Source organism: Mytilus trossulus, chromosome 3, assembly GCF_036588685.1.
Source record: "Mytilus trossulus isolate FHL-02 chromosome 3, PNRI_Mtr1.1.1.hap1, whole genome shotgun sequence".
Taxonomy (NCBI): Eukaryota; Metazoa; Mollusca; class Bivalvia; order Mytilida; family Mytilidae; genus Mytilus; species Mytilus trossulus.
In genome coordinates, this window is record NC_086375.1 from 40,929,825 (window position 1) to 40,948,269 (window position 18,445).

Genomic DNA, 18,445 nt, shown 5'->3' on the forward strand with positions numbered 1-18,445 from the left:
GACTATATCAGAGGCAAAAACAAAATGTGTACAATAGATATAAAAAAAGGTGTTGTATGATTGCAGAGAGACAAATTTCCAAAAAAGTCCAAAAAGACACAGAAACTACCAACTATATGTCACCGTGCGGTCGTCAACAATGAACAAAGCCCATACCGCATAGTCAGCTATAAAATGCCCCGAAATAACAATGCAAATCGAGAAAACAAACGGCTTATTTATGTACAAAAAATGAACGAAAAACAAATACGTAACACCTAAGCAAACAACCACTGAATACGTATACAAGACAAAAGAAAAGGACAGTACAAAATATGTTAAGAATCTAATCTTAAATAAAAATGAAAATAATCCTCGTACAAAAATAAATATTTATATATACCGACAGGTGACTAGATTCTAAAAGAGTAATTAGCATATTTTGAATTTTACTTAATATATTATTTACCAGCAATTTAAAAAAAGATAATAAATACATATTTGAACAATACAACAAAGATTGTTTTACTAAAGGATCGGGATATTGTAACTTGATAGAGGAATTCGAATGTGGAATGGTGGTAGCTAACCACTGATCCAAGAAAAGACACGTATATGTAAATAAACATGATATTAAAATGAAAAGATGTGGTATAATTTCAAATGAGATGTCTGTTTATTACAAGCTATAGCTACTGGTAGAAAAAGCTCCACTTAATCAAATTTTATCTAGGATGGGAGAGGACTTGATATCTGAAAGACAGAGAAAACACAAAATCCTTCAACATGATTTTTTTTTTATATCAATGTCATGATTCGGGAACCTTTCAATATTCTGCAACTATATAGCATCCGACAAAGGAACGAAACAGTTTTTGTTTTTTTAGTGAGAATAACATTTTATCAAACCTCATTTATATTTTCAATATAAAAATAAGGAGATGTGATATAATTGTTAAATTTCAAAAAAAATAAATAGATGTAAGCAGTTATAGTCGGCTATAAAAGGTCCCGACATGAAAAATAAGAATCAATACCTTTCGAATTTAACTGACGGTCTAATTCATAATAAAACAATTTACGAGAAACATATATGACAGACATGAACCATGTAACGACAACCACTGAACTACGGGCTCTTGACTTGGAACAGGTACATAAAGAAATTGGCAGGACGTCCACAAAATTTAAAAAAAAATCGAAAAAAATGGGGTTTCAACCACCGAAATTCCCTCTCCCCGCATACCGGATACCGTCTAATGCAGGCTGCATCCATTCAAATAAAAGCTTCAAACATCAGTAACACTTTTGAGTGTGTAATTTAGTTTTAACAAAAATGATTACAATTCCAAATAATTAACTGTAGTGTAAGTTATTAAATCGTATCAGAAAAAGGAGAGAAAAATCATGTCCGACATAATAAAAATAACCAGGGATCCTATAGACCGCCCCGGGATCCTATATAACACCGTATAGCAGCTACACGATTATTAAACAAGAAGTGATCCTATAGACCCAACAGGGGATCATATAGAACGTTCTCTAGTAGATACATGATTAACAAACAACGGGATCCTATAGACAGTCCCGGGGATCCTATAGAATGCCCTCTAATAGATACATGAAAAACAAAGAACAGGGGAACCTATATAATTTCATATCTCAGATGCATATTTTTTTTAACAAAAGGGGATTCTGTAGACCGCCCAGGGGATCCTGTAGAACGCCCGATAGTATAAACATAAAAACAATCAACAGGGCATCCTGTAGACTGCCCAGGGGATCCAATAGAACGCCTTTTAATATATAAATAATAAACAAACAATATAGGGGATCCTATAGAACGTCATATAGTAAATTTATAATGTAAGGACAACAGGGAATCCTGTAGACCGCCCAGGGGATCCTGAAGAACGCCCTATATTATGAAAAACAATCAACAAGGGGTCTTATAGAACGTCCTTTAGTAGATATATAATGTACAGACAACAAGGGATCCTGAAGACCACCTAGGGGATCCTGTATAACGCCCTTTAGTATATACTTGATTAACAAACAAAAGGGGATCCTATAGAACGTCTTATAGTAGATATATTATTTTGAGAAAACAAGGGATCATGTAGAACGCCCAGGGGATCCTGTAGATCGCCCTATAGTATATACTTGAAAAACAAACAACAGGGGGCCCTATAGAATGTCTTATAGTAGATATATTATGTTGAGCAAACAGGGGATCCTATAGACCGTCCAGGGGATCCTGTAGAACGCCCTTTAGTATATAAATGAAAAACAAACAACAGGGGATATTTTGGAACGTCTTATAGTAGATATATATATTTTTAAACAAACGGGAATCCTATAGACCGCCCACTGGATCCTGTAGAACGCCATTTAATATATACTTGATTAACAAAAAAATAGGGGATCCTATAGAACATCTTATAGCAGATATATTATGTTCAGACAACAGGGGAATCTGTAGAATGCCCTATAGAATATAATTGAAAAACAAACAACAGGGGGGCCTATAGAACGTCTTATAGTAGATCTATTATGATGAGAAAACAGGGGATCCTGTAGACCGCCCAGGGGATCTTGTAGAACGCCCTATAGTGTATACTTGAAAAACAAACATCAGGGGATCCTGTAGAATGTCTTGTAGTAGATACATAATGTTGAGAAAGCAGAGGATCACACAGACCGACAAAGGGATCCCGAAGAAAGTCCTCTAGTTGATACATCAAAAATAAACAATAGGGTATCCTATAGAACGTTCTATAGTTTATATATAATGTTCAAACAAAAGGGAATCCTGTCGACTACCTAGGGGATCCTATTGAACGCCCTATAGAATATACATGATAAACAAACTACACGGGATCCTATAGAACGTCTTATAGTAGATAAATAATGATGAGAAAACAGGTGATTTTTAAGAACGCCCTATTGTATAAACATGAAAAACAATCAACAGGGGGTCTTATGAACGTCCTATAGTAGATATATAATGTAAAGATAACAGGGTGTTTTTTTAGACCGTCCAAGGGATCCTGTTGATCGCCCTTTAGTATATACATGATTAACAAGCAATAGCGGATTCTATAGAACGTCTTATAGTAGATATATCATGTTGAGCAAACAGGGGATCCTGAAGATCGTCCAGGGGATCATTTAGAACGCCCTTTAGTAGATATATATATTTTTAAATAAACGGGGATCCTATATACCGCCCAGGGGATCCTTTAGAACGCCCTATAGTATAAACATAAAAAACAATCAACAGGGCATCCTGTAGACCGCCCAGGGGATCCGATGGAACGCCCTTTAGTATATAAATAATAAACAAACGTCCTACAGTAGATATATAATGTAAAGACAATAAGGGATCCTGTAGACCGCACAGGGGATCATGTAGAACGCCCTATAGTATAAACATGAAAAATAATCAACAGGGGGTCTTAAAGAACGTCCTTTAGTAGATATATAATGTTCAGACAACAAGGGACCCTGAAGACCGCCCAGAGGATCCTGTAGAACGCCCTTTAGTATATACTTGATTAACAAAATATAGGGGATTTTTTAGAACGTCTTATAGTAGATATATTATGTTGAACAAACAGGGGATCCTGTAGAACGTTCTATAGTTTTTATAAAATTTTCAGACAAAAGGGGATCCTGTAGACTACCTAGGGGATCCCATCGAACACCCTCTAGAATATACATGATAAACGACCACAAGGGATCCTATAGAACGTCTTAAAGTAGATAAATAATGATGAGAAAACAGGTGATCCTTTAGAACGCCCTATTGTATAAACATGAAAAACAAACAACAAGGGGTCTTATGAACGTCTATAGTAGATATATAATGTAAAGACAGCAGGGTATTCTGTAGACCGCCCAAGGGATCCTGTAGATCGCCCTTTGATATTTACATGATTAACAAACAATAGGGGATTCTAAAGAACGTCTTATAGTAGATATATCATGTTGAGCAAACAGGGGATCATGTAGACCGCCCAGGGGATCCTGTAGAACGCCCTATAGTATATACTTGAAAAACAAACATCAGGGGATCCTGTAGAATGTCTTGTAGTAGATATATTATGTTGAGCAAACAGGGGATCCTATAGACCGTCCAGGGGATCCTGTAGAACGCCCTTTAGTATATAAATGAAAAACAAACAACAGGGGATACTTTGGAACGTCTTATAGTAGATATATATATTTTTAAACAAACGGGAGTCCTATAGACCGCCCACTGGATCCTGTAGAACGCCATTTAATATATACTTGATTAACAAAAAAATAGGGGATCCTATAGAACATCTAATAGTAGATATATTATGTTCAGACAACAGGGGAATCTGTAGAATGCCCTATAGAATATAATTGAAAAACAAACAACAGGGGGGCCTTTAGAACGTCTTATAGTAGATCTATTATGATGAGAAAACAGGGGATCCCATAGAGCGACCAGGGGATCCTGTAGAACGCCCTGTAGTATATACTTGAAAAACATACAAAAGGGGATCCTGTAGAATGTCTTGTAGTAGATACATAATGTTGAGAAAGCAGAGGATCACACAGACCGACAAAGGGATCCCGAAGAAAGTCCTCTAGTAGATACATCAAAAATAAACAATAGGGTATACTATAGAACGTTCTATAGTTTATATATAATGTTCAAACAAAAGGGAATCCTGTCGACTACCTAGGGGATCCTATTGAACGCCCTATAGAATATACATGATAAACAAACTACACGGGATCCTATAGAACGTCTTATAGTAGATAAATAATGATGAGAAAACAGGTGATTTTTAAGAACGCCCTATTGTATAAACATGAAAAACAATCAACAGGGGGTCTTATGAACGTCCTATAGTAGATATATAAGGTAAAGATAACAGGGTGTTTTTTAGACCGCCCAAGGGATCCTGTTGATCGCCCTTTAGTATATACATGATTAACAAGCAATAGCGGATTCTATAGAACGTCTTATAGTAGATATATCATGTTGAGCAAACAGGGGATCCTGAAGATCGTCCAGGGGATCATTTAGAACGCCCTTTAGTAGATATATATATTTTTAAATAAACGGGGATCATATAGACCGCCCAGGGGATCCTTTAGAACGCCCTATAGTATAAACATAAAAAACAATCAACAGGGCATCCTGTAGACCGCCCAGGGGATCCGATGGAACGCCCTTTAGTATATAAATAATAAACAAACGTCCTACAGTAGATATATAATGTAAAGACAAAAAGGGATCCTGTAGACCGCACAGGGGATCATGTAGAACGCCCTATAGTATAAACATGAAAAACAAACAACAGGGGGCCCTTTGAACGTCTGATAATAGATATATTATGTTGAGAAAACAGGGGATCCCGTAGACCGACCAGGGGATCCTGTAGAACGCCCTATAGTATATACTTGAAAAACAAACAACAGGGGGCCCTTTGAACGTCTGATAATAGATATATTATGTTTAGAAAACAGGGGATCCTGTAGAACGCCCTGTAGTATATACTTGAAAAACATACAAAAGGGGATCCTGTAGAACGTCTTGTAGTAGATACATAATGTTGGGAAAGCAGAGGATCACACAGACCGACCAAGGGATCCCGTAGAAAGTCGTCAGTAGATACATCAAAAACAAACAAACATCAAAAACAAACAATAGGGTATCCTAAAGAACGTTCTATAGTTTATATATAATGTTCAGACAACAGGGGATCCTGTAGAACGTCCTTTAGTATATACTGTGAAAGTACTTTTATTCGTGGGGTACCAATTTTCGTGGTTTTCGTGGATGACTTTATCCACGAATTTAAGTGTCCAACGAAATAAAACAACCAATAAGCAAATCAAGACATGGGGAGATCCCCGTCGATAGGTTGGAATACTGATATAATCTAGAGAATATATTGAATAACGCCAAATCTAAGAATTCTTTAATAGCAGTCATAGAACTACAACCGCATGCATAATTATACCCATTTAATCTTTAATACCTAAACTGTACAACTTTTGATCTTTTAATTATCTCACAAATATTTTTGATCGATAAAAGTTAGATTTCCAGTATTGATATGCTAGTATGATAAAGTGTTCATTTTATATCCTCGTAGTTCTCGTACATATGGGAAATTATAATTTCATGCTGGGTTTGATTTTGATAAGAATTATTTGACAATTCAAGATACGTTAATAGTATTTGTTTATGTTACTGTTTTCTTTAGGTGACATGTTTATGGCCTAATTAACGGTTCAATGGTCTTTAATCTGTTGATCACTTTATCATGAGTTAATTAGTGTCATCACTACGATTTACACGGACCAATATTTACTTTGCAATTTCCTCAATCCAGACTAAGTGTAACCTGTCTTTAATTTAATTTTTTTTTATTTCTAGAAAACTAAAATCCACGAATTTAGAAACCCACGAATATGTAAGTTTTCCTCAAACCACGAAAATTAATACCCACGAATTAAAGTACTTTCACAGTACATGATTAACAAACAATAGGGGATTCTATAGAACGTCTTATAGTAGATATATTATGTTGAGAAAACAGGGGATCCCGTAGACCGACCAGGGGATCCTGTAGAACGCCCTTTAGCATATACTTGAAAAACAAACAACAGGGGGCCCCTTGAACGTCTGATAGTAGATATATTATGTTTAGAAAGCAGAGGATCACACAGACCGACAAAGGGATCCCGTAGAAAGTCCTCTAGTAGATACATCAAAAATTAACAATAGGGTATCCTATAGAACGTTCAATAGTTTATATATAATGTTCAAACAAAAGGGAATCCTGTAGACTACCTAGGGGATCCTATTGAACGCCCTTTAGAATATACATGATAAACAAACTACATGGGATCCTATAGAACGTCTTATAGTAGATAAATAATGATGAGAAAACAGGTGATTCTTTAGAACGCCCTATTGTATAAACATGAAAAACAATCTTATTAACGTCCTATAGTAGATATATAATGTAAAGATAACAGGGTATCCTGTAGACCGCCCAAGGGATCCTGCAGATCGCCCTTTAGTATACATGATTAACAAACAATAGGGGATTCTATAGAACGTCTTATAGTAGATATATCATGTTGAGCAAACAGGGGATCCTGTAGACCGTCCAGGGGATCATTTAGAACGCCCTTTAGTATATATATGAAAAACAAACAACAGGGGATACTTAAGAACGCCTTATAGTAGATATATATTTTTAAATAAACGGGGATCCTATAGACCGCTCAGGGGATCCTGTAGAACGCCCTATAGTATAAACATAAAAAAAATCAACAGGGCATCCTGAAGACCGCCCAGGGGATCCGATAGAACGCCCTTTAGTATATAAATAATATGCAAACAATATATGGGATCCTATAGAACGTCCTATAGTAGATATATAAAGTAAAGACAACAGGGGATCCTGTAGAACGACCTATAGTATAAACATGAAAAACGGTCAATAGGGGGTCTTATAGGGTATCCTATAGAACGTCTTATAGTAGATATATTATTTTCGGACAACAGGGGAATCTGTAGACCGCCCAGGGGATCCTGTAAAACGCCCTATAGTATATACTTGAAAAACAAACAACAGGGGCCCTATAGAACGTCTTATAGTAAATATATTATGTTGAGAAAACAGGGGATCCTGTAGAACGCCTTCCAGTACATACTTGAAAAACAAAAAACAAGGGGTCCTATAGAACGTCTTATAGTAGATATATTATGTTGAGAAAACAGGGGATCCCGTAGACCGACCAGGGGATCCTGTGGAACGCCCTATAGTATATACTTGAAAAACAAACAACAGGGGGCCCTTTGAACGTCTGATAATAGATATATTATGTTTAGAAAACAGGGGATCCCATAGAGCGACCAGGGGATCCTGTAGAACGCCCTGTAGTATATACTTGAAAAACATACAAAAGGGGATCCTGTAGAACGTCTTGTAGTAGATACATAATGTTGGGAAATCAGAGGATCACACAGACCGACCAAGGGATCCTGTAGAAAGTCGTCAGTAGATACATCAAAAACAAACAATAGGGTATCCTAAAGAACGTTCTATAGTTTATATATAATGTTCAGACAACAGGGGATCCTGTAGAACGTCCTTTAGTATATACATGATTAACAAACAATAGGGGATTCTATAGAACGTCTTATAGTAGATATATTATGTTGAGAAAACAGGGGATCCCGTAGACCGACCAGGGGATCCTGTAGAACGCCCTTTAGCATATACTTGAAAAACAAACAACAGGGGGCCCCTTGAACGTCTGATAGTAGATATATTATGTTTAGAAAACAGGGGATCCCGTAGACCGACCAGGGGATCCTGTAGAACGCCCTGTAGTATATACTTGAAAAACATACAAAAGGGGATCCTGTAGAACGTCTTGTAGTAGATACATAATGTTGGGAAAGCAGAGGATCACACAGACCGACCAAGATCCTGTAGAACTTTCTATAGTAGAAATATAAGGTTCAGACAATAGGGGATCATGTAGAACGCCCAGAAGAGCATGTAGAACGCCCTAATAGAACATGTAGCTTCATTATAAACAATTAACAGGGGAAACAAAGACCAGCACCCCCAACCCCACCACTACCACCACCCCCTCACACCTCGTAAAAGAAATGTCTAAGAACGTGTAAGCTACATGTTGGTTTTTTTTTTGCAATTTGCCTACATCAAAGTACTCTGTTAAGCGGATAATAACAAAATTATTAACTCCAATTATATTCAAAGCCATGGGATCACGTGCATGGGACATTTGCAAGTCTTTACAACACAATTAAGGCACCACTACTGTGTGTCATATATATGTGAAATATCATATATATCTTAAAAAGGAATATGTATTTGCTTAATGAGGGCACAATGATATATGCTACTGTAATGCGGAACATTTTCCTATTTAAGACACCATTTCACGTTGAACGTGAAATAGTTTCTGACATGAACGTTGCACGAAAAATCAAGACTTTTTGCATGGTAAACCTTTTGTGATTGAGTCACTGTCCTCGTGTATATATGAACTTTTTATTTTACTTAATATTCCCTATTTAGTGTGTACACATTTATGATACAAATAATTTACAGCTTTTAAAAAAGTATATAAAGATATTCTGAATTTTTAAAATGCAAATAAAGAAACAACATCATTGACCTTACCGCCTTATCATTTCTTATCACGGAAACAAAATTAAATCAATTTCGTTCTTGACCATGTTGACGATCCCTGTCTAGTGTTTGATTAAATTTTTTTAAATACTGAGCACGCAAATAAGCATTTGAATCACGAAGCACGTATATAAAAATTACATAAGCAGAACATGTTGAACACCTATATAGCTGTTTTGCACGACTGAACGTGAAATAAAAAGGTAAAAACACTTTGAACGTGAAATAAAAAAAACGCGATCACGTTCCACGAAAATAACCCTCTACCACTTTCCATGAAAGTTAATGATTTTGCATCGTCTTTTTTAAGATAGTTTTATATGTTAAGAAAATTCTATTTTTAGCATTAGTATTTTCCGAATCATTTAAAAATAGCCTATAAATAGAATATGCATAATTCATGAATCGTGACGTAGGGCGGTCTACGGGATCCCTTCTTCCGCTTACCTTTAGAGGCATATCAATAATTTCCGTTGCAGAAAAAAATTCACGATAGGATACAAAAAATTATCTGTTTAGAGAGCTCTCGTCAACTGGTAACAGAATTTTGGAGACAAACGGTCTGAAAAAGAATAACGAGTTGGACCACAGCAACATTCCTTTATCAAGCCTTATCTGATATCCCCCTTTTTTCTCTAGAAATTACTTCCTTTCTCGTATGGTTGATGGGCTTTAAATACTCAACATAATTGCTAATTTATACTTTTCCGCATTCGATGTAAACTTATGTAACAGTAGTACCAGACTACTTTAAAACCGCGTGATTAAAGGATTTTCGTAATAGTAAGATGTAACAAAAGTAAGTAAACATAATATACGGCCTTGGACTTCGACCTGAAGGTAAAATAGTCTTGATAAGAAAAAGTAGTTGACAATGTTTATCCTCTCAGAGTTAAAAATATACTGTTTATCTTTGTGATAAGTACATTGTGTCTTCGTATTTCCACCCAGCCAGGTCATATTACTCATATTCATTTGTTTGTAACATACTTTTAGTACATGATACGTACGGTGGATGAACTTCATGTGAAAGCCTCACAAATTAATTGCATCTATCATCACATGGTTACATGCTGTTGTTGTTTGTAAACAATAGTACGCAATTTGTGTGTTTATATTTTTTAACTGCTTGTATATCATCGTTCAAATTTACTCTCGCATGTTGACATACATATCCGCTTTAGGGATTATCTGTTCATCTAAAGGATTAAATTTTAATGAGATAAGTCAACTATATCTGTCAATGAATTAATTATGACAACAGTTCACGAGATCTAGAAAAAAACACTTATTGTTTTGTAAACATCAAATACCATTATATTTATTTGAACGTCAAAGTCTATAGACTTATCAGTTTAGAAGAGACCTTGAACATTTGACCATGTTCAGAACGTCGCTGTCACGATGGACATCAAATTATTTAGGATTCTTACCAAACAGACTTTTTCACTCTGGAATTAGAAATAGCTTGGCTTTGGAATCTACGAATTATAAAGTCAACGAAAGCCACGGACTTTACGGAGACAGTGATAGTATCGTGAACATTCGAAAAGCGACTCTGTCTGATTATAATACTGTAATAGCCATTCCGAATCAGACCAATACAACTGACCATCTGGTAGATAGATACTGTTCTTTCATTAGTCGCAAAACGAATACAGGATATGTGGCAAATCAGGATGGAAAAGACGTAAGTACTTGAAAATATGTATTTTGAAAAAAAATATGATTTTTCGGGGCCTTTTGTAGCTGACTATGCGGTATTGGCTTTGCTATTGTTGTCAGACGGCCGTACGATGACCTATAGCTGTCAATTTATCTGTCATTTGATCTCTTGTGAAGAGTTATCAAACTACATCTTTGTTTTCTATATATATGAATCCAGATGGAATCATCAACCTTCATCGTCTTAGTCAATTGAGATTGGAATCGAATATATCTGGCACGTACGGGTTGAACCCACAAGCTCAGTACTAGTCTTGACAGGCAAGTGATATGGTAGTTGGACTACTAAAACTAATAGGTCACCGTGGCCCCTTATGATTATTTCGATATACTTCATCTTTTAGGGATAATCTGAATGTAATTAGCGTAGCAATATTGCTGTGTCCGAAAAGTTTTCCAATGTGTATCAGTATTTTAAACGCTCAATACCGATATTTATATATAGTACAAAGTACAAAGTGTCATAGGGAGACCATGTCATAAGAGTGAAAAAACAAAACATTTCAGAAGATTAGAGAACTGGATATTCATGTTCTGAAGTTTCCGTCTGGCGAATGTCCATTGTCCTTGACAATACTGGCTAAAATTTACCAATAAATTTAAAAAAAAAATATCTTATAATCAAATCAAAATTGTAAAGTTCATGCATGTACATATTGTAAAAATAATAATAAATGTCATACCATAGCTTTATTTTTGCTTGATTTTAAATTGTATTTTTAAGGTGGACCATTCCTGACAACAACCAATCTTAACTATTATAGTGGTACAAATAGATTTTCAAATGTTACAGCAGTTTCCATTGAGTGTGTAGCATAAGGTTTGCTTGCTTGTTAGCTAAACCGTGAAGTCACTATTAGGTCAGGTGTACTATTCTCCTTTCTAAGTAGCATAGTCCAACAGACAGATCGATTGGTTTTCTGTTGGACTAGTCTATTCTAAAGGTAGGGTAGTTTACCTAACCTATAAATTACTTCACGGTTCAGCTAACAAGCAAGCTAACCAAAGATATTACCTTTGGTTACACACTCAATGGAATCCGCTGTAATGTATATTGACTTTGTCTATTAAAGACATGATACATTTACTTTCAGGTAGGGTTTTTGCTAACACACCTTATCGACGATGGTTCAACATTGGTGCTGGATAAACTGCGAGTCGAACAAGGACGCGATAACAAGAAAATAAAGAAAACTGTATACGAGCACATTAAACAGACACAAGACCCTATGATAAAAACTGCTTCAATCAACTTTGACCCTGAGATGACTGACACACATGTTTTAGAAGAATATTCAGTTAAAGATTGGAACTTAGTAACAGTAAAGGTAAGACTGATTGTTGGTGTTTAATGCTGTTGTTTATATCATGTCGGTAAGTCTTTATTGGTGAAGGAAGCCATCAAGACCCACCAACCTTCGACTGGAAACCTAGCAACCCTTTCCAATCCAAACTGGAGTCGAAAACACCTGCCACTTTGGCTAGGGACACAGGAGATGAACTAATACGACAATCGAGGCCCCTGTAAAGTAAGATCATTTCCCAAGAAAACATGTTGAAGCTAAAAGAATATTACATATGTATAAAATATATTAACCGTATTCTTATCTCTAACACGATTATATAATATTTTTAATTTTATAACTAACGGTACGTAGGTCATGGTCACAAAAACAAGCTAGCTATCAAGCATGATTATGGTGACTTTAACTAACTTGTAAATCATTCCCATTGATAACCTTGACATCTAGAACTTTTTTAACAAACAACAGTTGATATGCGTTTCTTTCCTCGGAAGATGTTTTCTTAAAATAGTTGCAAAGAACAGCAGACGTCAAGAGAAAATTAATTTAAAGTAGGGTTAATAATAATCATTTACGTTTTTTTATTTACCTGCTCCTGTTCAACTACATGCACCAAAATAACTTACTCTTAAAAATACAAATTGTTGGTACTTCATTTGATCAAATTTTAAACATAGAATAATCGTATAATTATGCAACTCAGTTTTATGTTTACTTTTACACTTTTTTAGACGAAAGAAACTTTCAACACAAAGATAACAGACCTACATGAAAAACTGAAAAAGCATAGCATCCAGTTGAAATCATCAAAACGCTTATTTGGTCGTGATGTGAAGAAAGTCGTCAGTTATCCCGAGTTGAATCAGCATCTTTTCAAAGATGAACGACTTCTCAAATCAGATATTCTTTATAAACCTGTAGTTTCAAACGTTGACTTGGTTATGGACAAAAGAACTCTTACTATAGGTTCAAATATGACAAGTTCACCCTCAGTGCTGCTTTCTTTCGGAACGTATTCGTACACAACAGCAGGATTGCATTACAATCTCAGTTTTCATGGAAATATGAACAAATGCGTTGATGAACATTTATTTATCCACATGATTTCTCTGTTGAACCGTGGAAATAAGAATGTAACATTTGAAATATATGTTGACGAATCAAAAGACATGTTAACAGTTCAGGAGATTTTGAAAATTTACAGTTTTCAGAAAAACAAGATGGACAACCGAAATAATGTTGAATGGTACGAGAAATGTTTGTGCTAAAACACTAGTGACAAACCGGGTTTTAATAATTGTGTTTTTTTTAAATGATGAATATATATATATACACATTATGTTCTTCCTTATTTCATACTGTGAATGTCTTAGATAAATTAAATGACATTTTTATTAAATACTTGATTTATAAATGTGTGATATAGACTTTCCTGTTGTGATCGTAATTTGCGGATCATTTACATCTCTATTGTCTTTTCATTTCCTTGTAATTTTTTTCAACAAAACAGAAGATTTGGTATGATTGTCACTCTGAACTAGCGTTTTAATGGATACAAGGTACGATGAAGATAATTTAAAATATTTCTTATATTATAGCTGAACGTTTAAGTACGTAGTCAGTTGTGGTCAATTCTTTTTTCTTTTAAATAAACTGTAGCACTGGTGTATTAGAAGCTTGCAAGTCAATAAACATGACTTAAGTCCACATTTAGTCCAGTCTACTTTTAACCTAACCTTTGTTTTAAATGTGCTTTGCATGTGCTCAGCATACCCTATGTTTGAAACGAATGTCACATGAGCAGTAAAAACTAGGGAAGGCATTAAAAGGAGCCGATTTCGTTGATTATTTCGACCCGTTAAGAAATCAGGTCCAATACAAGTAATCAAACACAACTAAATAATGGCCCTTCTACTATTACATGTGGTTATTCCTGCTTATGTGTATCTTTTGTTTGTCTGTCATTTTATATTTACGATATAAAGGGGTAAGAAAAAGTGAAAGTTTTCTTGGATTGTGTCGATAGTATATTGGTGTCATCCAGTCAGTAATACACATAAAATGTTGATACTTTATAATAATTAAAGATATTTGCATTGATTCCTCTGGAACTTAAGAAGTTCTGATAACGTTTAAGTATATATTAAATGTATATTCAGAGAGCATAAAAGCAGCTAGGAATAGGATCAATTGCAAATCTCCGTACGACATTTGACAAGTAACACATGCATATGAGAGGCCGATCATGTCAAAAACCCGATAACTTAACGCGTTAAAATTTAACGCGTTAAAATTTAACGCGATAAAATCACATTTAACGCGTTAAAATCACATTTAACGCGATAAATACAGTTTTAACGCGTTAAAACAAGATTTTAACGCGAAAAGAAATCAATATATTTAACGCGTTAAACTTTGCAATTATCAAGTTTGGGATTTATCCTGTAGATGAAAATAGACGTTTATCGCGATAAAATATCCGTCGCACTGGCCACATGTGTCATAATAAATCACATTAACGCGTTAAATTCAACACAATAACGTTGCTACGATACATTATTTTAACGCGTTAAAACATCAATTAACGCGTTAAAACATCATTTAACGCGTTAAAATGTCATTTAACGTGTTAAAATATCATTTAACGCGTTAAAACTTCATTTAACGCGTTAAAACATCGTTTAACGCGATAAAACATCGTTTCACACGATAAAGTATCGTTGGTTGGAGTTAAGGAATAATGTTGCTAACGGATACTATGATCTGTTCGCATTTTTTTGGAGTAGCGTGTTGTCCTGGCCTTGCGGTCATAAAACTTTCGAGTCTGTTTTTTGTACTCGTACTCAAAAATCAACAAATTAAAATGCTGGATTTCATGTTTCGAGCACGATTTTTGTGCTCCGAGCACTGAGCAAAGTTTTATGACTTTAAACCAGGACATTTCAGACGAGGAGGATAATGAAGATATTACATTTCGTCTTCCTCTCACGATTAAACCATTCTCCTTAACAAACCAGATTTCAAAATACTGAAAACCATACATGTTCTTATGTCCTATTTGTAACAGGTATCTTGAACAACATACTATCAAAAACAAGTGCCGCAAACAAATGAAAACAAACCACCACAAACACAAGAAGATGACACCAATGAAGACGATAACAATTTAGCACACTCAGTAATGAATTACAGCCTTCAATTATAGTCTTGGCTCACACTGAACAGCAAGGCACAAAGGGCCTTAAAAAGACTAGACAAAGTGTAAAATCATTCAAACAGGAAAGCCAACGGTCTAATCTATAAAAACAAATGAAAACACTTATGAAGCACATAAAAAAAACGACAACTACGGTACCAGGTACCTGACTTAGGACAGGTGCAAACAAATGTAGTGGGTTTAAATGTTTAAATAAGCACTAACACCTATCCAACTTGAAACAATAGTGTAATATCACAACGTAGAAAGACACACTTTAAAATATCAACTGAAATGGTTTTACTCAATCAAATGACATATCAAAAAAACTAATGAAGATACACTGAACGAATAAATGTGATCTATGACTCAATGTAAATACAAAATAAAACAATGGGGTTAGAGTCAAACAATATCAGAAAAAAAATCATAACGTTGAACAAAATTCAGGACTGATAACGGACGGACAGAGAGACAGTGTCTTTCAGCCTTTACAGGTAGGGCATTGATAATAGCGCCCATTTTAGGGGGGGGATAAATAATCTGTTCTCCGTACATGCCATATTACAAAACAACGCAGTATTTAGAGGTTATCATGTCGAAAGTGAATGATTGCGCGGCGAAAAATAACCCGACTTAGTAAGTAGTAAAAATAAAGAATAACATCCTCCTTCCTCAATGGATATCAAATGGTCATCCTCTTACTTTTGGCACAGATTCATTACATTATTGGGCATGCTTTACTAGATGCTCGATGCACGCTCTTAAGGGCCTCTTGTTTTAAATATGTTCACACACGATTGCTAGCTGATAAATTCATAATTGGATACCAGGATTGAAATTTTGTATTTGCGCTAAACGAACGTTTCGTTTACATAAGACTCATCAATGACGCTCGAATGAAAAAATAAATAAAAAAGCTTCGGTTATCTGACTGATAGCCGTGTAACAATATCCGATTGTAATGCTTAACTGAGGCATGGTCGATAGATATAGTAAAGATATGTCATGTATTCACCATCTGCAGAAAAAAAAAACTTCACCTGTAGAGACTTATGTAAGTATACGTCAAACTACCTATGGTAAACCTTAATGTTAGATACAGACATCACTTAATGCAAAAAGACGAAGTAAAGTATCTGAAAAACCTGACATATAAACAAAATTTATTCAAGACGAAGCGTAAAGACAGGTTGACAAATTTAAATCTAAATAGCCTTTTAATTAGCATGATCAGTCAATATATATATACATATGAAAAGTAAGCTTTAATTAAATCAAACGTTGCTTAAAACACGTAACAGTAGCTTTTAACGCTGTAAAATTGCAGTTTACGCGTTAAAGTAGTGTTTAACGCACTAAAGTTGGTTTTAACGTGTTAAAATAACATTTAAGGTGGTATGGGTGTCTAAAATAAAAATGATAGAATTTGTTCATACTTTGCCAAAATGTAGTATCTATTGATACATGTTAAAAAATATTATAAAAATGATAGGTCACCGTGCATTTTTTCAAGCTACGGGTCGTGACAAAATGACACATTTTGTATGGATTATACAGGAAAAAACACCATTTTGTGAATAGAAACTAAACGAAATGATAGAATTGTAAAATAAATTAGGAAAATAAAGCTTTCAAACAATCCTTTGATAATATCAAAAGAAAAGATAGGGTCATCGTGCGTTTTTTCCGGCTAAAATACAAAGTAGGAAAATTCCATGAACAATCCAATAGAAAATGCACGGTTTTAGAGTTACCTCCCCTTAAAATGACAATTTAAAAATATTTAAAAACAACCAAAAATAATCTACACTTGTACACATATTTATATTTATAAGTTATATTCTTATAAATTGGATCTTTTAAATGTAAAAACACATGAAATATCTGCATTCTTGCATCAAATTTTGCTAATTTGATAGAAAATATGGACCTTAGATTCTCTGTTTTTTACAATCCAAGATGGCGAAAGACACCCATACCACCTTAACGCGTTAAAGTTGCATTTAACGCGTTAACATTGCATTTAACGCGTTAAAGTTGCATTTAACGTGTTACAGTTACATTTAACGCGTTTAAGTTGCATTTAACGCGTTAAAATAACATTTAACGCGTTAAAGTTGCATTTAACGCGTTAAAGTTGCATTTAACGCGTTAAAGTTGCATTAAACGCGTTAAAGTTGCATTTTACGCGTTAAAAGTGCATTTAACGCTTTAAAGCTGCTTTTAACGCGTTAAAGTTGCATTTAACGCGTTAAAGTTGCATTTTACGCGTTACAGTTGCATTTTACGCGTTAAAAGTGCATTTAACGTGTTAAAGCTGCTTTTAACGCGTTAAAGTTGCATTAAACGCGTTAAAGTTGCATTTAACGCGTTAAAGTTGCATTTTACGCGTTAAAGTTGCTTTTAAAGTTGCTTTTAACGCGTTAAAGTTTCATTTAACGCGTTAATGAAGCTTCAACGTAATGTGCTGCTAATCTCAACATTATCGCGTTAATTGACGAAGATTTGACACATCCGGCCATTTCATTTATTAGGTTTCGAGTAAAATCTGACGTCTTAAAACTTAGTTAAGGCGAAAGTAGAAAGTTTTTCTGTCACTTTTTGTAGTGAATTGCTTAACGCGTTAAATTATCAATTAACGCGTTAAAATTTATTTTAACGCGTTTAAACTACATTTATCGCGTTAAATGTGATTTTATCGCGTTAAATGTTAACGCGTTACTTTATCGGGTTTTTGACATGAACGGCCTTTCATACATGCATACCGCGTAAAGATAGTAGATACCAATCAGGGGCGGATTTAGGCGGGGGCGTGGCGGGCGTGCGCCCCCCCTAAAATTTGCAAAGCATGGGTTGACTTCAACATATTTAAGTATCAGAAGAGACCATCTTTTTTAACATTCAAAGTATTTAAAACAGTCAGTTTAACAGAATCAACATGATTACTAATCAACTGTAATCAACTGACCTACGCTTTATTAAAGTTCTATAAATTATTTCCAAGGAAGGTG

General features: G+C 34.9%; 2 protein-coding genes across 2 annotated transcripts in view; one reads left to right on the plus strand and one right to left on the minus strand.

Annotated features, from left to right (window-relative positions):
- Positions 1–18,445, minus strand: part of LOC134711476 (uncharacterized oxidoreductase YrbE-like) — a 53,959-nt gene that overhangs the window by 20,936 nt on the left and 14,578 nt on the right. The gene's annotated exons all lie outside the window — the stretch shown is intronic.
- On the plus strand, positions 10,154–13,653 carry LOC134711477 (uncharacterized). The gene is made up of 3 exons (XM_063572082.1): positions 10,154–10,896; positions 12,026–12,259; positions 12,967–13,653. Exons 1-3 carry the CDS (start codon positions 10,588–10,590, stop codon positions 13,501–13,503), a joined length of 1,080 nt encoding a protein of 359 aa, XP_063428152.1. The 5' UTR covers positions 10,154–10,587; the 3' UTR covers positions 13,504–13,653.

Excerpts from the sequence above, each read along its gene's own strand:
- LOC134711477 (XM_063572082.1), top strand. The coding sequence starts at position 10,588 with ATGTTCAGAACGTCGCTGTCACGATGGACATCAAATTATTTAGGATTC. Across the intron at positions 10,897-12,025 it reads CAAATCAGGATGGAAAAGAC|GTAGGGTTTTTGCTAACACA; the intron begins GTAAGTACTTGA and ends ATTTACTTTCAG. Across the intron at positions 12,260-12,966 it reads GGAACTTAGTAACAGTAAAG|ACGAAAGAAACTTTCAACAC; the intron begins GTAAGACTGATT and ends ACACTTTTTTAG.